Raw genomic sequence first — 21,414 nt, 5'->3', positions numbered from 1 at the left:
TTAAAGCCAGTTGTGCTGGTGAGTGACTCACACACCTGCAGGGTAGGAGAACTTCATCAACGGATTAACTCTCAGTTAATTAAGGATTAACTCTCAGTTAATTAAACATCTTGGCCAGCATGCCATTCCACTTGACTGGCAGTTCTCCCGGCGAAATGTTTCTGAATTGATGGTTGCCCAGCTGTACCATCATTTCGTCTTGATGATGATGGATCCTCATCTCTGTTTCTTCATTGGCATGTTTCTTCCATCCTTGGGCTACAGCTGCCAATTTCCAGGTAGGGTCTGAAGTTATCCTGAATTTGCAAGAATTATCTCCAGACAACAAAGATCAGTTCCTCTGCAGAAAATGGTAGCTTCACAGGGTGGACTATGTCACAACCCTTCTCCAGGCTCTGCTCCCAAATCCCCAGGAATGCCCTAACCTGGAGCTGACAGGTTCTACTTCTTGGCTGAACTTTCTGTTCCCACCTAGTGCCCTTGTTAGTAGGGTTGCCAACTCCAGGTTGGGAAATTCCTGGAGATCTGAGGGCAGAGCCTGCCAATAACAGGATTTCAGGATAGCAAGTAATAAAACCATAGCAACCATCCTCTAAACCAAGGGTAGTCAACCTGTGGTCCTCCAGATGTCCATGGACTACAATTCCCATGAGCCCCTGCCAGCATTTGCTGGCAGCACTACTTGTTAACAAGATCATGATGCATGCCATATAGTGGAGTGGAGATGGAAACCTGGTGCCCGAGATGGACCAGTACATAATAAGAGTTGTTGGTTGCCAATTTTTGCAGAATGTCCACCTGTTTCCCATGACCTTTACTGTATGTCGTTTATATACTGCATAATAATGCTGGTTATGGGTCATCTTTATGGGCTTATGTTTCGCTGGGTATTTAACAGTGTGTTTTAGGGCATAAAACTTCATGTGAGGACTACTGGTTGTGTGCCACTTTCCAGCTGTTTTGCAGCATGGCAGTTCAGCAATAGGCACTCCAACGCAGCGGGGGAAAGTATAGCTGCCGTCTTGGGTAGCCCAACGTGGGAGTAAACCTCAATGCATCAAGCAGGACTTTCTTCGGAGCGGACATACATGGGACTGGGCTGTTGGATTGTTAACTCATGACCATTTCAATAGTACAATTATCCAAAGGACAAAAGTGGCCATGTTAGTTCTTCTGTGCTAATTAACGCCATGGAATGTGGTAAAACAGAATAATCTGGGAAACCATTTGCAGGGGTGAGTGTATGTGTGTTGTTTTTGGTTTTGGCACGGAGAAGTGGCTTTGCAACTTTAGACTTTTCGGCTGCCACGTGCACCTTAGCAAACAGCGTTCCCAAAGTACAGCTGCATCCCACTTATGGCTTTCCTTTAGGTAAATAAAAAGGAACTCGGAGCACAAAAGAACCTCAGAAATCTATTGATTTTGCTCTTGGGGTGGTTTTTGGCCCAGGCCAGTCTAACTAGCCCATGCGTTCCCCTCCTGCAAACATCATCCAAAGAAACATTGAAGTGTAATTTGTCATTGAGCTGGCACAAACCATGGGATTTCACTGGAGAATACCAACCTTACCACAGACAAATATGGCAGGGGTCCCAGGGTGGTGCTTGTGGGTGCCATTGCACCTACTGATACTTTCCCTAGGGCCTGCCAAGTGCTTTCAGAAAACGGGTGGGTCCAAATGGTTAGATCAAACCACACATTCATCTAGCAGAGAGTTGCAGTTTATAGGAGTGGCCAACCAGATTTCCATGGGAAGTTCATGCAAAGATCAAGATGGAGAGAGTCAACTTGTGCTGCTTTTTCCTAGCACTTGGATGCTAGGCTGTATTTAGCTGCCATGGCTAGCTATCACTGATGGTCCTATTCCCCCTGAATTTGTCTAAAAACACCTTTATCCTGAGATACTTTGGTACAACAGGGATAAGCACAGTAAAAAGCTAGATTTTAGGTGCTTAATTTTAGATTGTCATAAATGTAGTTAGTTTTTGTGAGTTTAAGACTGACCGTCAGCTATCCTGAGCCTGGAAAAGTGGGGCAGATGTTTTAAGTACATGCTATGATTCCTTATAGCAGTTTTCCCTTTCCCTGCCTTACTGTTAATGATTTTAGACTATTTTTCAAGGAGTCTGGTTAGTATTGCTTATGGTCTTTTAGGCATTGCATTACTGCTATTTAATAATTGATTATTGGTTTTGATGCTTCGATTTATAGATTTTTAGGCTGATTTAGCAAGCGTGGAAAGGGCTGGGAGGGTGCTCATATGGAAGCAGGGCTAATCTCTGCTTCCACGTGATGTTTCCACTGGGCTGGCCCCCTCCTGGGCCTGCTGTGGATTGGGCACTTAGTTGCCCTGCACAAAGGGAATGATGAAGAATCCACATTCCCCTTTTCACTGTGGCATCCAAGGGGGCCTGGCCCAGTGGTGGCCTGTGTGACTGGGAAGAGGCCTGGGCCGGACTCTTCCCCATCCTATGGAGGCCAAGAGGGGACAAAAACTGCCCCGATCAGCTTTGTGGCACTTTTAGGCAGTCAGTGGAACCCTTCCACCGCGTCTGTGTCCCCTGTCGGGAAACATTTTGGCAGTGCACCGGATCCACTGTTGAAATATGTCCCCTGTGGGGACACAAAAAATGATGGACAATGCTGCAGAGTGGTACCACTGGTGCGGAAGCGGCCTTAGTGTGTTTAAATATAATTTCTATATCGGGAGCCACTTCAGATGTAATGATACAGAGAGTCGCGGTAGAGATATATTCAGTAAATAAATGGCACCTAAGCTTTTTGAAGTTACAGAGATTTTCCTGACTTTGACCAGATATTTAAAGTGAATCCAAGATTTGCGTTCAGGAATAAGCTACTTCAAGATATACTGGTTCATGTAAACTACCACTGGAAAACACCGTTCACCATAGAGGTATATTTACAAAAAAAGAATAAAAGTAATTAAAACAGAAGAACACACCAAATTGCTGGCTGAAAAACTTCAAACAGTAGATCCACATAGAGAAAATATGTGCATAACCCTCTAGAAGGAGTTTGGCTGTTTTACTATGAGATGATGTAATAAACACGGGCAAAAATAATCTGGAAGAAATGTTTAAAATAAATAACACGGAAAGAATGTCCTCAGCTGCACCTTGGGAAACAAGTAAAACTTTCATTAGAGGAGTCTTACTAGCCATAACTACTGAGAAGAAAAGAGGGGGGGGGGAGAACAAACAAATCAGTAGAAAAAATCCAAAGACAGAAGCAAGAGCCCCCCCCCCAAATCTCAACAAAGACATAGCAGAAATCATACAATTTACAAATCTATTTGATACATTAGAATTGGAAGAGGTACAGAAGACATTACAAAAATGAAAAACAAACACATTTTGAACGTGCAAATAAACCTGGGAGATATTTGGTATACTGTCTCAGGGTGTAGACAGAAAAACGAGCAATAACGTGTATAAAGACAGGAGATCAAGTCACATGCATAGAAAAAGAAATGCAAGAACAAATGTAGACAATTTTTAAATCAAATATATACAATGCAGGAAATTTCTCAGGCGATAAAAAATATGGAAAAGGATAACGCACTAGGCCTTGACAGGCTCATAGCGATATCTTACATTTTGAAGAAGTATTAATAATAACATTACAAAAAGTTATGAATGAGATAAAAGAAGGAAAGATAATACCTCTGACACGGCCAGGGACTAATATAACATTCATATATAAAGAAGGCATGTCATCACAATCATATTGATATCTATCCCCTGTGCAAGCACCGAGTCATGTCTGACCCTTGGGGTGACGCCCTCCAGCGTTTTCATGGCAGACTCAATACGGGGTGGTTGGCCAGTGCCTTCCCCAGTCATTACCGTTTACCCCCCAGCAAGCTGGGCACTCATTTTACCGACCTGGGAAGGATGGAAGGCTGAGTCAACCTTGAGCCAGCTGCTGGGATTGAACTCCCAACCTCATGGACAGAGCTTTCAGACAACATTTCTGCTGCCTTACCACTCTGTGCCACAAGAGGCTCTTATGTGATTATATATAAGGTAAAGGTATCCCCTGTGCAAGCACCGAGTCATGTCTGACCCTTGGGGTGATGCCCTCCAGCGTTTTCATGGCAGACTCAGTACGGGGTGGTTTGCCAGTGCCTTCCCCAGTCATTACTGTTTTACCCCCCAGCAAGCTGGGTACTCATTTTACCGACCTTGGAAGGATGGAAGGCTGAGTCAACCTTGAGCCGGCTGCTGGGATTAAACTCCCAACCTCATGGGCAGAGCTTTCAGACTGCATTTCTGCTGCCTTACCACTCTGCGCCACAAGAGGCTCATATTGATATCTATACTAGACTATACAACTTCTCTACAATAATGGACTTTTAAACTGGGGCTGTGGCCCAGAATTCTGCGTCTGGATTCAAGGCATGTACTTGAACTCGCAAGTAAATATTTTAATAAATGGAAAACTAACAGAAGCCATATTGGCTGAAAAAGGAACATCCTAGCTACAAAGATAAGAGATGATAAAGGTATCCAAGGAATAGGAGTGGATGACACAGGATCCCAAATGAAAAGTTATGCAGTCTTTTGCCCCATCATTCTTCAGAGTCATGATTCCTCCTACCTGCTTCTGCTTTGGTGCCATTTTATTTTTTTCTTGGAAGGACGTTGTATACTTCTTTCCGTTCCCACTGTTATGAGCCAAGTTATAAACTAAGATACTTTCTTGCATTTCCCAATTATTTGCCAGCAGGTTGCCAAATAAGGCTTATTCCATCCCCTGGTTTTGCTATACTTCATTATAGTGCCTCTAATCTACTTCCCTTTCTTGTTGTTTTTTCTTCTGTTGATCTATGCTTAATTAAAATCAAATTTGGTTCAGTTAAAAGTTGCCTTTTTCTCTTTCCCCACATTCACTACTGAACATCACTACAAGATTTCACCTGTATAGTATCACTACAAGAAGGCTCCCATTAGAGATGAACATTTAAAGATTTTATAAGCTCACTTCCCCTTTCTTTCCTAGTAGCAAGATAGGGGCCTGTAAGTCAGAGGCAGACAATGGGTGGGGGCCTATAGCCACCCTGCCAGGGAAGTCCAATTATTGGCTAGAAACATAGACATGCATGAACACCACACCTCGCTCGTCTCCATACAAAACAGAGAGAAGCTATCAATTGTTCACCAGACGATCAGGCTTTATTATGATCAGCTCATTAGCTCCCTGTCAGGTTGATCTGGGACCACCTCCTTTAGCAGTATATGGGCTGCATAGGATTGGTGCTGAGCAATGCAGTGAGTTAATTTGGAAGTGGCTTGACCGGATGAGTGGTTTCCTTGCGACGGTTGGGCGTTATTTCATTGAATTCTGCATTAAGCGCACCAGTTACATATGGATGCTCTTTGTGCCGAGTCGGTTGGGGAATAATCTTCCAAGTCACATCCAGCCTGGTTTGGGACTCAGTGGCTTCTGTTGAAGCTCCTTGGTCAGGTTCTGGTTCTGGTCTGAAGACCCCTTTAACAATAGCCATTCTCTCATCCATGGTCAGCTTGTGAGGGTAAAGAACATAGTTGTAAATTACAGAGGCCAAGGTCCCACCAGTGAAGGGCCCCAACCAGAAGACCTATGGAGAATAGACAACCATAAACATGTTGGAATTTAGCAATGTCTTGTGTACAAAGAAGAGGAAAGGAGATCCTGCAGGGGACAGCAGGCTTTAGCTAAACAGGACCATAGAGGGAGTACCTTGTTTCCAAAGAGGGCTTTTCCTTGTCTGTCTGCAAAATGCTAGGCTTAGGCTATTCTTCTAGATGGGTCCATAATGCTCGGCCTTTCTCTCCCTCTCTTAGCTGGCAAGGCAGCTAGGCTTGTCTCTTGTCTTTCCTATCCAGATGATTAGTTTTGTGCATACAACTTTTGTTACTCTTAATCAGTGTCCTGACGGCTGCACAGGAACTCTGCCAACAAACTAGATTGTTTACATGGCTGTCTCTATTTCCAGGTACATGGCAAAACACTGCCCATAATTTCCCCATTTTTACCTTTTCGGGAGTTGTGAATGTCTTGACTTAACATGTATGTATTAATGGATAGTTCACTTTTCTCACTAAGGCTCAAGGTGGATTATTAATTGTTAATCCAGTTGGGTTGTCAGCCCCCAGCCTTTCTTAGTACTGATTACCATTGAAAACAAGAAGCTTGCTTGGGCACCATGGGTTGGCTACCAATGGCAGTAGGGCCAAGCTCTATTATGAACTGATCCAGAATCCGGAGGTGTGTCAACCCAATTGATTATGAAGATTTCCAAATGGAGGAAGTTCGGAATGTACTTTCTCCCCCATTATTACTGTAGCATCACATCTGATTCTTCAGTGATGCAATCCCAGTAGAGGTACACCCTTTTAAACCCATTGACTCCAATGAACTTAGAAGGGTGTAACTCTGCTTCAAATTGCACTACAAATTACTTGCATTCTCCCTAGTCATTTCTTCTTGGCTATCACCCCAGTAGGATTACCGAACTGAAGGCGAGGCCTGGAGTTCTTCCAGAATTACATCTCCAGATGATGGAGGGCATGACGGCTTTGAGCCTTTTCCTCCAGGAGAACTGAACAATGTGGTCTGGAGAGCAGATATAATTCTGGCTCCACCTGGAAGTTAGCAGCTCTATGCCAGCCTCTCACAAAGAATGTTCCTTGATCCAAATACTGCAGTCCCATGGACCTAAACCCCTAGGCACAATAGGTTTAGACAGTCATGAAGAAAAGTAGAAACAGCCTCACCCAGTGAGCATTGCTGAATTCTCTCATTACAACAGCGGGTCCAAATGATCTTGCTGGATTTATAGAGCATCCCGTATAATAAATCTGTATAAGGCATAAAGGGAATGGTTTAGAATGACTATGTTCCCATCTCAGTTTCTTCAGTGACTGATTAGTCTCTTTCTAGTTGCTTTCACCCAGACCATTTCTGCACGGAGGTGGCCATGGTGTGCTGCCATGCCCACTTACCACGCGGTTTCCATCTTCCTGACAGGAGTCTCCTCTCCCTTTATCCTCCAGACTTGTCCCTTTGCTTCCTGACAAGTTAGATGGTTGAGCAGAAGTCAGGACCCCCCCCCCCCCTGTTTTGGCTTGTCAGTCACTGTGACGTGGTGTCAGCCACCAGTCATCTTTCAGCAACACATTCTCACATTCTAGTGGTCCCCCAACACCGAAAACATAGACATATTTTTTCACAAAAAAAAAAAAATCAAGATCTCCATAGCAACATGGGGCTGCAACAACATATGATTTAAAGTTAACCAAGTGTTATTTTCGTGTCTCCCCCCCTCCTTTGCAGGGGGGCTTGATTTGCAAGTAGCGCAGTGAGGTGAAGGAGAAAGCGGCCACTTTTCCTTAGCTCCACAGTAGATAGATGGATGGATGGATGGATGGATGGATGGATGGATGGATGGAGGGAGGGAGGGAGGGAGGGAGGGAGAGGGAGAGGGAGAGGGAGAGGGAGAGGGAGAGGGAGAGGGAGAGGGAGAGGGAGAGGGAGAGGGAGAGGGAGAGAGAGAGATGCAATAATCTCCTCCTGCTAAGTCTTCACCCAACAGAGCATGTCTCCGTCTATTGCAGGCTTTCTCAACCAGGGTTTCTTGATGGTACTGGAAGGGTTTCCCAAATGGGTGGGCCTGGATGAGTGGGAAGGGGAGGGGCTCCAGGTGGGCATGTACCCAGCTATGCTTCCCAACCACATTCTGCATGACCGCACCACTTCTGGGGTTTCTCAAAGCCTGAAGAATGTTTCAGGGGTTTCTCAATAGTAAAAAAAAGTTGAGAAAGGCTTCTCTATTGAAATTGTCCACTGAATTGTTGCCATGTTAGACCAGGCCTATTTCACCTATTTCTGAAACAAAAATGTAATAAGTTATGTTTGCTTTTGGTTAAAAATACCATGCAATCATATGAGAAATTTTATTGTCTCTAACAAAATTCTTTTGGCTTCTCTTGAAATTTCGTTTACCCTGCGAGGCTTCCCCGGCTGCAGCCCCTCTGTTTAAAGTCACAAAGCACAAGCAACACAGAGGCCCGTTTGCTGGTTTATTTTCCCTTTATTTTTCACACTATTTTCGGCCGAAAATCGCGCCCATGAGGGGGGGGATTTTTTTTTCCCACTCGGGGGGAGCGTGGCAACGATGAAACGGCTCAAACACCACCTGCTAGCTGGATGGGTCTCTCCACTGCAACGAATCAACGCAGATTCGTTGCAATGTTTTTTTTTTAAACCTTCCTTAAAGGGAAAGGGGCTGTTTGGGAGCATGATAATGGCCGCCCATTGGCTGCTTGACGGCCAGGGGCGGGACACAGCTCAGCAATATCGCTTCCTGGCTAGCAATTTTTGCCGAGACCGGAAACCTGTGGAAAACGATAGAAACCCAACTGGATTCCACTACAAAGGCAGGTATGCATAATGACGAATTCCACTATTTAAAATGGCGATTTTTCGTTCCGCAAACAATTTGCAACATGGATCCCGGTGCGGAATGGCCCTCAGTTTCCTCTTTTTTCTACCATCCGTGTTTCTAGATAATTTATCCAGGATTTGCTTCTTTGGCTCTGATCCCTGAACCATTTTGTTTAGAAAGCATTTAAAAATAGCATCTCAAGCACTCACCCCAACAAGATGAGCCATGGTGACTGCCATGCCAATGGCCAGAGCAGGATTGTCCCGGTTATCCGTCCTGCGTTGATCAGTGGAGGAGAAGATGCACATGACTACAGTGAAAGTCAGGATCATTTCTACCACCAGTGCCTCACCTGGAGATACGTTATCAGAGAGCTGCCAAGATGTAAGAATGACTGTACATGAATAGGTAGGTAGATTTAGTCACTAATACAAAAACTGAAAGCTATCAAAATTAATAGCAAAAGATAATAAAATATCATGGATAAAATACAAATATATTACTCCCTAAAGGTATTAATTAAACAATATTAAAACAAGTAAGTATCAGGAACAGATATATTGTTTATCATAATAAATAATCAAATGATACATAAATACGAAACATGGATGTCATCGGTTCCCCTCCAAAAATTCTGACTTCCTTGACCTGACATGTATCAGATATACAAAACTTGTTTTCTTTTGAGTGCATATTTTCAGGCTTAGCTGCATAGAGTGCAAAATATACTTGAAAATGGAAGCTGGGGATGTGCTAGAATTTGCTCATGAGTATGAATGAAGGAATGGTAAGGATGAAATGACTGGTTTCCACTGTCAGGCCTCCCATTGCGACTGACCATTTAAGAACAGGTGCCCTTCGGTGCTGAAATGTTGAAATGCTGGCATGCACATTTAAAAAAATGCATGCCGTCTAAACGGCATTCCACAAGGTGGGAAAAACATCCAGATTCCGAGAAAGAGGCTATCTTGCAAATTAATTCCATAATGAAAAAAATGTGCAGGAAATGTACAAGTTTAGGGATGTAAAGGAAACTAGTTTAGGAATGTACAGGAAAACTAGTTTAGGAATGAATGGGGAAAATAAGGAAAAACTTGGAGGGCACAGAGATGTTAATGAAGTTGTTTGGAAATGAACCCCCCCCCCCCCAACCAGTAACAGATTGATGAGAATAGAACTTTAGGGCAATCTGGAAAACATCTTTTTTCCCATTCTGGTCTGATAGATGGCTCTTTGTCTAACTGGTTTGGTGAGATTTTCTGCCAAAATCTACATTGACTGATTTGTTCTATTCATTTTTTTCAGGGATTATCCTTCCATTTCCCCTGCAATTCTCAGCTTCACAAAAGGAGTTGGAAAGTAGATTAAAATCAGGCAAGTTCTTTAGGCTAAGATAAAGTTTAAAGTAGGATTACTATCTGTTCCTTTTTTACTCAACCATTATGGGAGCTGAAGATCTGTGTTTAGTGACTAAAACAACTTGGGTCCTATTATAGCAAACCAAAGGGGTGGGGTGGGGTGGAGGATGGGAATGAACTAGCTCATGAACAAAAATTCATGATGAATTTGGGCCAGTTGTTGGCTCACAAAGTGAAGTTAATGGCAGGTCAACCAGCAAAACTTGCCACACGTTTTCCAGCTGTTCATGGTGGTTTGTGAATGGATACATTTCCAGACAGACTTGTCTCCATTCAATCTAAATGTTTAAAACACTTCAAAGCAATGGTGGTGGTTGGGGGAGACTTGGAGAACAGGCAGAGGAGCATCTGGTTAAGGTCCCCTGTGACTTTGATGTCTAATCTGCATAGGATCTCTTTCAGACACCTCTGATCCTCCAGAGTCTGTCCCTGTCAAAATGACCACCTGACAATTACAAGTGGTCATTTGGACATGTGCAGGTTCAGGAGTGTATAAAACAGATCCTGTGCAAGCTAGAGACACCAAACTTGCAGGGGATCTCTGGCTGACTCTTCTCTATCTGCCCTTCAAGACTGGTGATGATTGGATTCATGTGGTATTTCACCTCTCCCAGAAAGCTTTTTCCTGGAGACACCATTGGGGGGTAGGGGATTACTTGAACACCAGAAATCCAATCCTCACCAAATATGAAGGTTAAGTAGAGCTGGAGATCCCCTGAGAGTTTGTAGTCTTTAGTACACCTGGGGAGAGCATCCTACTGAGTCACAAACCAAACCAATTTATTTAACCACCCAAATTTTGTGTCAATTTGTGGTTCATGAACCGGGCATGCCACAAACTGAACCACATCTCCCCAGTTCATTGCCATCCCTGTGTTTGTGTGTGTGTGTGAGGTTCTGCTAGTGTGGTGCATTGATCATCATGTCATTTTGTGACCTGGGAGATCTATTTTTAAATTCCCAGCTGGCCATGAAGCTCACTGGATGATCTTGAGCCAATGGTTGTCCCTCAACTTCACAGGGTTTTTGTTGGGACAGAATGAAGGGTGATGGGGAGAGCCAGATTTACCAGTCTCCCTGGAAGATAAAATATGCAGATAGATGCCTTACCTCCACAACCAGTAATGCATGCCAGAGAGGGATCAACCCACTGTTATATCAGCTTCGTGTAATGGTTATGAACAGCACTTTCTAATCTGGCAAGCCAGGCATGATTCCTCTCTTGTCCTCTGACCTTGGGCTTATAACAGCCTTGATAGTCCTGCTTTCAAATAGCAGTCCTGCCAGAGCTCTCTCAGCCCCATCTACCTCACAGGATGTCTGTTGTGGGGAGTGGAAGGGAAGGCAACTTTAAGCTGCTTTGAAACTCCTTCAGACAGCGAAAAGCGGGGTATGAAACCCAACTCTTCTTCTTCTTTCAATTTAATCTAGTGGCTCAGCTGTGCATATGGGGCCTGCTTAACAATCTCACTGCTGTCATCCAATATGTGAATGTTGGTGTGTGCTGGATGTGGTTTGAGATCTGAAATGAAGCCACCTTTCCCACATGCATAAACACCTTCTACTGCCTTTCTCAACTATTTTTTACCATTGAGAAACCCATGAAACATTCTTCAGGCTCCAAGAAACCCCAGAAGTGGCACAAAAGTGCAGAATATGGTAGGGAAGCAGAGCTGTGGACATGCCCACCTGAGAACCCTCCCCTTCCCATCCCCTTCAGGCCCATAATTGGCCATTTTGGGAGGAGTGGGTTACATGTATAAAATTAACTCCCACGCATTCGGGAAACCCTTCCAGGGCCATCAAGAAACCCCAGGGTTTCATCAAACCCTGGTTAAGAGAACCTGGCATAGACCAAGCTTATCATCCTGACCAGCCCCTGGCTGCTCAAAACTAGGAATTACTGAGGAAGGAAGGAAAGAAATGTATTAGGTCTTTGGTTTCTTTATTCTGCTCTGTATTCACTTTACCATCTGATGGGGAAGGGAAAAGCACCCTCATATAGTTCATGCTCTTAGAAAGCTTGGGGGAACAAAGAAACAGGTTGGTTGACACGCTGTTGGTATTTGGCTTCCGCAGGGCTTGCGCTCATGCTGTTTCATTTGGGAATCTAGCATCCGAGAAGGATGAACAGCAACACCCCTGGAGGAGTCAGATGGGACTGGAATGGAGAACACTCCTCAAAAACAGTCTATTAGCCATGATTATCTCACTATCTGGGGCAGCTGTGAATTACAAGCATAAGAACAGCCCTGCTGGATTTGAGCAGTGATGCTGTGCACCATTGGCAACATTGGCCAGCCTGTGGGACGCTTACAAGTTGGGTATGAATGAGACAGCTGTTGACCGCTTTCCATCCTCAGAATCTGGTATTCCTTCACCCTTGGAGGTTCCATTTAGCTGCCATGGTCAATCAACCCTTGCTAGACATGGGAATGCCCATGAAGACAACTTGGAAAGTTCCGCTTGCATGGAATGCCATGGCGTAATTACTAAGGAGGTAGGCAGAGCGAGCATATTATTCTTATTCTCAATTAATTCCTTTGGCTACTGATACACTGAGAGCCAGTTTGGTGTAGTGGTTAGGAGTGCGGACTTCTAATCTGGCATGCCATGTTCGATTCTGCGCTCCCCCACATGCAACCAGCTGGGTGACCTTGGGCTCGCCACGGCACTGATAAAACTGTTCTGACCGGGCAGTGATATCAGGGCTCTCTCAGCCTCACCCACCTCACAGGGTGTCTGTTGTGGGGAGAGGAATGGGAAGGCGACTGTAAGCCACTTTGAGCCTCCTTCGGGTAGGGAAAAGCGGCATATAAGAACCAACTCTTCTTCTTCTTCTTTAGGATGCTTAGGGCTGATCCTGCGTTGAGCAGGGGGTTGGACTAGATGGCCTGTATGACCCCTTCCAACTCTATGATTCTATGATTTCTGGGTTCTCTTCATGGTGCTGGTTATTACCTGTAAAATCCTGAATACGCTGAGACTCACATAATTTCAGGTTTGCCTCTCCCAATATGGTCTGCTGTGACAGGCTCATTCGTCTGAGCAAGGCCTTCTAAAAGTGCTTCCCTGCAAATGAGCAAGATCAACAGCTGCCTGGACTCAAGCACACTGTATTGTGGTGGCCATAGCTGTAATAATGTGATTGTCATAATGTAATTGTAATAATACTTGGCTGGGTTGCCATGCTATGAGGCCTCCTGCCCACTGGGAAGAGGGAGGATACCAGTTTCTAGAACCTGTTGTGATAATAGTCTTTGATACTAGTGATAATAATAATGAATAATAATAATAGTCCCTCAAATTGTAACCAACTCATGGAGTTTCAGGGCCAGAGATGAGAGCAGAAGTGGTTTGCCATTGCTTCTTCTGCATCGGAACCCAAATCTTACGTGGTGGTCTCCCATTTAAGTACTGATCATGGGCATCCCTGCTTACTTTCCAAAATCTGATCTACTCAAGCTTGTCAGGGCTATTCAGACTAATTTATGGCCCTGATTGGGTGGAAAGGCCTGCCCCATAAACAAAGTTCACTTTCTGGTGTTGTTTCTCAGAATATACAAAAATAGGATTTTTCAGGACGGCATTTCTAAAAAAGTGACATTGTAGAGCTTTTCGTGTCTGCTGAAAGTTTGTAGATGGCCTTTTAATTGTACTTGTTAAATTTCTGTAATCTACCGTGAGTCTCAGGGAGAAAAGACAATAAACCAAGCAAGTAGGTCAGTAAATAAAAATGCTTTTTGAAGTTGTCTCATTCTTTTAAAAAGGACTAAAGCAGGGGTAGTCAAACTGCGGCCCTCCAGATGTCCATGGACTACAATTCCCAGAAGCCCCTGCCAGCGATGTCCATGGACATCTGGAGGGCCGCAGTTTGACTACCCCTGGACTAAAGTAAGCACATGTAACCATCTCTCTGGATGAGGCTTTCTCAACCAGGGTTTTTTCAAACCCTGTTTTTTATTTTTGTGATGGCCTTGGAAGGGTTTCCTTGAACTGGTGGGATTTAATTTTTAATATATATTTTAAACATTCATTGGGTGATATGACTATATATGTGTAGGGAAATCTTTGAAGCCTAATTTGAATCTCTAGGTTTCCAGGAGGGAGGGGGTCTGGAAGTTCTGCTCCAGAATCAGCCCCTCCCCTCTTTGTGTGTACAGTTTATTATTTATTTATTTGATTGATTGATTGATTGATTGTATTTTGGGCATCCCAGCTGAAGAGGGATGTAGACAAACTGGAGCATGTCCAGAGGAGGGCAACAAAGATGGTGAGGGGTTTGGAGACCAAGACATATAAAGAAATGTTGGGGGAGCTTGGTCTGTTTAGCCTGGAGAGGAGACAAGTGAGAGGGCATCTGATAACCATCTTCAAGTATTTCAAAGGCTGCCATATAGAGGATGGAGCAGAGTTGTTCTCTCTGAATGGACCAGAACTAATGGGATGAAATTAATTCAAAAAAAATTCCGTCTCAACTTCTGGAAGAAGCTCCTGACAGAGCAGTTTCTCAGTGGAACAGGCTTCCTCGGGGGGTGGCGGGTTTTCCATCTTTGGAAATATTTAAACAGAGGCTGGATAGCCATCTGACAGAGGCTGATTCTGTGAAGGCTTAAGGGGGTGGCAGGTGACAGTGGATGAGCGATAGGGTTGAGGGTCCTGCATAGTGCAGGGGGTTGGACTAGATGACCCATGAGGTCCCTTCTAATTCTATGATTCTATGATTCTATGTATTTATATACCTGAAAGTTTATATGTGTCATTTCTTCTTCTCTGCCTCTCTCATGTGATGATGGCTTTTATTGTTGTGAAGTTAACTTGAAGAAATCTACATGTAACTATTTATTAAACTCAGCTTCAGCATTCTTAATATTAATACATGTGCTGTATATATATCTTATATACTCATTCACTATGAAGAAACTTTAGACTCTGCTACATTAAAGGACAAAATCTTAAAAGACGATGCAGTAAAAATGCTACACTCAATATGCCAGCAAATCTGGAAAACTCAACAATGGCCACAGGATTGGAAAAGGTCAGTTTACATTCCAGTCCCAAAGAAGGGCAATGCCAAAGAATGTTCAAACTACCACACCATTGCACTCATTTCTCATGCTAGCAAAGTTATGCTCAAAATCCTACAAGCTAAGCTCCAGCAATATGCAGACCAAGAACTTCCAGAAGTACTGGCAGGATTTCAAAGAGGCAGAGGAACTAGAGATCAATTTGCCAACAGACGCTGGATCATGGAGAAAGCTAGGGAGTTCCAGAAAAAACATCTAATTCTTCTTCATTGACTATGCTAAAGCCTTTGACTGTGTGAAGCACAACAAATTGTGGCAAGTTCTTAAAGAGATGGGAATACCAGATCATCTTATTTGTCTCTTGAGAAACCTATATGCAGGTCAAGAAGCAACAGTGAGAACTGGGCATGGAATCACTGATTGGTTCAAAACTGAGAAAGGAGTTCGGCAAGGCTGTATACTGTCGCCTTGCCTATTTAACTTGTATGCGGAGCACATCATGAGAAAGGCGGGGTTAGAGGAGTCACAAATTGGGATCAAGACTGCAGGGAGAAATATCAACAACCTCAGATATGCAGATAATACCACTCTAATGGCAGAAAGTGAAGAGGAACTAAAGAGCCTGTTGATGCAGGTGAAGGTAGAGAGTGCAAAAGTTGGCTTGAAACTCAACATCAAGAAAACGAAGATCATGGCATCCGGCCCTCAGAATTCCTGGCAAATAGATGGGGAAGAAATGAAGATAGTGACAGATTTTATTTATCATGGGCTCCAAGATCACTGCAGATGGGGACTGCAGCAAAGAAATTAAAAGACGCTTGCTCCTGGGGAGGAAAGCTATGGCAAATCTAGACAGCATCCTAAAAAGCAGAGATATCACCCTGCCAACAAAAGTGCGCCTAGTCAAGGGTATGGTCTTCCCAGTTGCAATGTTTGGCTGTGAAAGTTGAACCATAAGGAAGGCTGAGCATCAAAGAATTGAGGCTTTTGAACTCTGGTGCTGGAGAAGACTCTTGCGAGTCCCTTGGACTGCAAGACGAACAAACCGGTCAGTCCTAGAGGAGATCAGCCCTGACTGCTCCTTAGAAGGCCAGATCCTGAAGATGAAACTCAAATACTTTGGCCACCTCATGAGAAGGAAGGACTCCCTGGAGAAGAGCCTAATGCTGGGAGCGATCGAGGGCAAAAGAAGAAGGGGATGACAGAGAATGAGGTGGCTGGATGGAGTCCCTGAAGCAGCCGGTGCGAGCTTAAATGGACTCCGGGGAATGGTAGAGGACAGGAAGGCCTGGAGGATCATTGTCCATGGGGTCGCAATGGGTCGGACATGACTTTGCACCTAACAACAACATTAAAGGAAGAAGGTGGAATATCCTGCATCTGGTGAGAGCTGGGATATTACCCCAAGGGAAGAGACAGGCTATCCCATCTTTAACAATATGGTGATGTTGCCTCCTCCCCCTCCCCAAATAACCAATGATAGGCCTGATAAAATATAAGTCCAAAGTAATAACATCAGCCCAAGAGGCACAAAGCACTGCATACATTACCAGTCTGCATCCAATTCATCAACGAAGCATTCATCAAGGTCTCATTCCAATTTCTGATGCAATGTCGATGAAGCGTGTGCTCCACATTGTGGTCCAGGAACAACCATCACTTTGCATCAGCCCTTACAGAACAGCCACTTCTATAGCTGTTTTTCTGGACCATTCGGCAGCTCTAGAGACCAGGAGTCACCGTTACAAGGTTACAACAGAGTAGTCACTTCCCCAGCAAATCAAAGGACTTACGTCATTGACGGCTAATGTTCCATGGACCTTGCTAGGTGTCAACGAATAGATCAGCCATGCACCAACAACGGATCCCATCAGCTGCAATGCCATGTAGAACAACAGACGGAAGATGGAAATCTGGTTCCCTACAAAGAAGGCCATGGTAACTGCTGGGTTGATATGAGTGCCGCTGATGTGGCCACATGCTTGAATCAAGGTAGCCACCGCTAAACCAAAAGCCAATGAGATATGGAGGACGCTAGGCTCTCCTGAAGGCCAGTTGAAAGCTGCACCCAGAGCAATGAAAATGAAGATTGTGGTGGCTACAAATTCACACACGACAGCCTTAACAAAGGGTAGAGTGAACAGTTCTGGCTGCGTTTGTGCATTTGCCATAATCAGATGAATGAAGAGGCTGGCAGGGGCATGGAATTCTGCCTTGTAGTCACCCAAGGATAGAAATGAATCACATGGACATTGATGTTTATATATACGGAAAGGGACGGCTTTAAGGATAGGTGGAGCCAAGAAACCAGTCATTTTCTTGGAATTTGAAATAATTCCAGGTTAATATCATCTTGGCGCATTTCACTCTTAAGGAGCCCAAACTTCACCAAAGTTCTCCTCTGGACATTAGATCCCTCATTATGTAATCCGACGTTGGCCAGAACTAGAATCTTTATTTTTCATCTTGAGATTTGTGGGAGTTCTGCGTAGGAGACAGCATTTTGCACATATCCTTGTATGGAACAGACATATGTTTAGTGGCATTGTAATCATAATTAAACTATGAACACATTTGCATGAAAGAAGACACTTCAGAGGGCTTGACATTTTCCCTTTCCGCAAAAACCCAGGTGCCATGCTCTTGTGACCTCCTTTTTTTCCTGGTTGATCACACCAGTTCATTTCGTTCTCTCCTGTTTCTCCAAAGGCACCACTCTTCAGGCTAGGGTAGCCTGCTTGCTTGCAGGCCTGAAGACTGTATGGAGACTTAATGAGATGACGTTTTTCCATCTACACCAAGCACGGCTACTAGTGCACTACCTGTCCCCAGAACACTTGGCCACAGTGATCCATGCAACATCACTTCCAGACTAGACTTCTGTAACTCGCTCTACGTGGGACTACCCTTGTCCTTGACCTGGAAATTGCAACTGGTAAGAATGCAGTTACGAGGGTCCTCACTAGGTCATCTTGGAAGGCCCATGTCCAGCTGATGCTGCACCAGCTGCATTGCTTGCCAGTTAGCTTCTGGATCAAGTGCAAGGTTCTGTTTTTGACCTTTAAGGCTATACATGGCCTGGGTCCTACCTATCTGTGGGACCGCTTATCTTCCTATGCTCCCAGCAGGGCCTTCCGCTCTGTGGGTATGAATTTGCTGGTTGTCCCAGGCCCCTGGGAAGCGAGCCTGGCCTTGACCAGGGCCCGGGCCTTTTCGGTCCTGGCCCCTACCTGGTGGAATGAGCTCCCGGAAGAGCTGAGGGCCCTGCTGGAGCTCTTTGGGTTCTGCAAGGCCTGCAAGATGGAGCTCTTCCACCAGACGTTTGGTTGAGATCAGGTGGGGGACCAGGGATGGTAAGATCAGGTCCCTCCCTTCCCCTGTTGTGATCAGGACCCCTAGGCTGACACAACCTTGGACCATCTTTAGTCAACAGACTGCGGGCAGCAGAGTGAGGTTTCGCAGGAAATAATAGGTTGTTGTCGCCATCATCGATGATTTGTATTAGGGTTTTAATGGTTTGATATTTTAACTGTAAACCACCATGTCCCAGCCTGGCTGGGAGTGGCGGTCTAGAAATTCGATTATAAGTAATTACAATAAATGATATTTAGCAGGTGATGGGGTTGACCTCCATGCCATAAAAAGTTTTGGCAGCCATTTCTACCCATTAGACCTCTTAAAAAGACAGGACATTTTTTTTCTCCTGGCAAAGTGCCTGCCTTACTCCTCGCCCGGCTGCCCTTTTCCCCTGAGCAATCCTAAGAGCAGATGAGATACTGTACTAAATGCAATGGGGCAGTCCCTGCTTGAAGCTGGAGGAAGTTCTTCCAGCCTAAGGAGCATTCCTCCAACTTAAGTGGCCCTTTCATTGACTGAAGAGTCATTTATGTTAGGGGAAAAATCTCAGGCTGGAGGAAGGCTTTGAACTTGCTCACTGGGCCAGTGAGATGCAGGTCACAGGTGAACCCAGTTCATGAATAAAAATGGAGACCAGCCACAATTTCAGAGTTTTAGGGGACTTTGAAATGGATTCTAGGAAGGAATTACTAGTGGTGGGAACCAAAATGGGAACTCACTAGAGAGACTTTTACCCATCACAAAGAGAACTTCCATTCCTCCCCCCCCCCCAATACAAGTACACTGCAATGCTAACTGGGCTAGGGCAACCCTCCCACTCCCCACGACTACATACTGGTTCTGAAGGAGAGTTCTTGCTGAAAATCAAAGCATTCTTAAGCTTTGAATATATTATGCTGCCTTGTCAGGATACTGGTCCATCATGGACTGAACTGTCTACTCTAGCTGGCAATGAATATCATGCAGAGGTCTTTCACATCACCTACAGCTTCATATTTTACAAAGGGGTTGCTAGGATTCAATGATTGTGTTCACAACCATAGAATCTGTTGGCTGCAGAGGGAAGGACGTGCAGTAATGGGTTTAAACTTCAAGTACAACGATATAGGCTAGATATCAGGAAAAAAAATTTCACAGTCAGAGTAGTTCAGCAGTGGAATAGGCTGCCTAAGGAGGTGGTGAGCTCCCCCTCACTGGCAGTCTTCAAGCAAAGGTTGGCTACAGACTTTTCTTGGATGCTTTAGGATGCTTTGGGCTGAACCTGTGTTGATCAGGGGGTTGGACTAGATGGCCTGTGTGGCCCCTTCCAACTCTATGATTCTACTAGTAAAAAAGCCCATTGTATAAGAAATACAATGGGCGCTAGCAGGCGGGGGCAGATCGAGGGACAGGCGAGGGTAGGGTGAGGGAAGGTCGCGTACCCGAAAGAGGAGGCCTTTTGTGAGGGCGGGCGGCGTCGGCGCGGCGTCCTTGTCTCGGCGGCGGCCCTGGCGTCGTGGTGCTGTGGCCGGCAGTATCTTCTTTCCGGCGGTATCTTGTTCCTCGGTGGTATCTTCTTTCCGACGGCCATTAGGCAAGGAAGGCCCGGCAGCGGCACTGCGCATGACTGCGGGCGGGGGGGCTCCCTTGGCCGGCGGCCTGATGCGGCGAGAGGCGCTTTGTGCCTCTCGCTGCGTCAGGCCGCCGGCAAGGGAGCAACTGCGAGCCGCGCAGAGCACGGCTCGCAGTTGATCCTTGTCAGCAGGGTGGGAATCGGCCGGGCCAATGGTCTGTCCAGAGGAAGGGGCCAATCGGCACCCTTCCTCATCCCGGACAGAGCTCGCCCTAACTCCTCCCCCTAAGCCGTTACGGCTTTATTTAGTCCGCAGCGCCCGCGGCGCCGCGGGCTGTGTTAAGATGATTCTATGATTCAACCTGGGATTGAGGGCATGAAGGCTGATGCTGTACCACTGAGCCACAGCTCTACAACAGAAGACCTTCTTGTCTCTTCCTAGCACGGTGACTGACCAGTTCATCTGGATGGCCAAGACAGGGGCACAGAGGCTGAGGCCTTGCCCTGATGTTGCCTCCAGGCTCAGGGATGAAGATTAGTGCCTCTAAATGTGGAGGTTCCCTCAGTCACCAAGACTAGTAGACCTCACTGCTTCTTTAGCTGGTTTCCTGATCCAGATATTGAAAAAAAAAATTATTATTATTTGACTTAATGCTTTTAGCAATCCATTCCTCAAAATCTCTTTTTGCATGCCTAATTATTGATTTACATTTCTTTTGCTAGCTTCCTTTTTACTATTCCATTTTTGTAAAGTTCCCTCTTTAGAAACTTTACAGTTTAGGACTTTAGGAATAACTTTGACCTGTTCGCTGAACTTAATAGCATCATGGTCACTGTTCCCTGTTGGTATAACAAACAGACCTTGAGACCCACTCAGAACCAAGTCCAAGATCCTCTGGTTGGCTTCGAAACCAACTGTTCCAGTGCACAGTCATTTATGATATCTAAGAATCTCATTTCTACAGCATGACTTGAGAACATATTTACCAAGTCAATGGAAGGGTAGTTGGTCTCCTAGTATAATTTCACTATCTACTTTAGTCACTTCCCTTATTTTCTTTTCCAGCTCAAGATCAGCCTCAAGGATTCATATGTGCAATACTACACCCCACTTTTAAGTATCCCTTAAGGCTTTGTATGTCCACTTGTATTCCTTCTGTTGGGAAGGTAATTCCCATGACATATACAAACTTATTTTTGATGTCCTCTTTGATGTAGAAGAAGAAGAGTTGGTTCTTATACGCTGCTTTTCTCTACCAGAAGGAGACTCAAACAGCTTACATTTGCCTTCCCTTTCCTCTCCCTACAACAGATACCCTGTGAGGAAGGTGAAACTGAGAGAGCCCTGATATTACTGCTTGGTCAGAACAGCTTTATCAGTGCTGTGGCGAGCCCAAGGTCACCCAGCTGGCTGCCTGTGGGGGAGAAGTGGGGAATCAAACCCAGCTTGCCAGATTAGAAGTCTGCACTCCTCACCACTACACCAAGCTGGCTCTGCAATGCAATATACCACCAACCCATCCCATCCTGTCTTCATATAGATTTTCCTCATTCCACCATGTTTCTTTCTTACTCAAATTGTCATTTAACATCAAGTGCTCCAGCTCTCCT

The 21,414-nt window shown here is 45.0% G+C and overlaps 1 protein-coding gene across 1 annotated transcript; it reads right to left on the bottom strand.

Annotated features, from left to right (window-relative positions):
- Positions 1 to 5,197: 5,197 nt before the first annotated feature.
- On the bottom strand, positions 5,198 to 19,855 carry LOC143831210 (aquaporin-5-like). The gene is made up of 5 exons (XM_077324274.1): positions 19,673 to 19,855; positions 16,688 to 17,044; positions 8,659 to 8,823; positions 6,780 to 6,863; positions 5,198 to 5,620 (listed from the first exon to the last, which is right to left on the bottom strand). Exons 1-5 carry the CDS (start codon positions 19,853 to 19,855, stop codon positions 5,297 to 5,299), a joined length of 1,113 nt encoding a protein of 370 aa, XP_077180389.1. The 3' UTR covers positions 5,198 to 5,296.
- Positions 19,856 to 21,414: the final 1,559 nt, after the last annotated feature.

This window comes from Paroedura picta, chromosome 3, assembly GCF_049243985.1.
Source record: "Paroedura picta isolate Pp20150507F chromosome 3, Ppicta_v3.0, whole genome shotgun sequence".
Taxonomy (NCBI): Eukaryota; Metazoa; Chordata; class Lepidosauria; order Squamata; family Gekkonidae; genus Paroedura; species Paroedura picta.
This window is presented reverse-complemented; position numbering and strand designations above follow the sequence as displayed.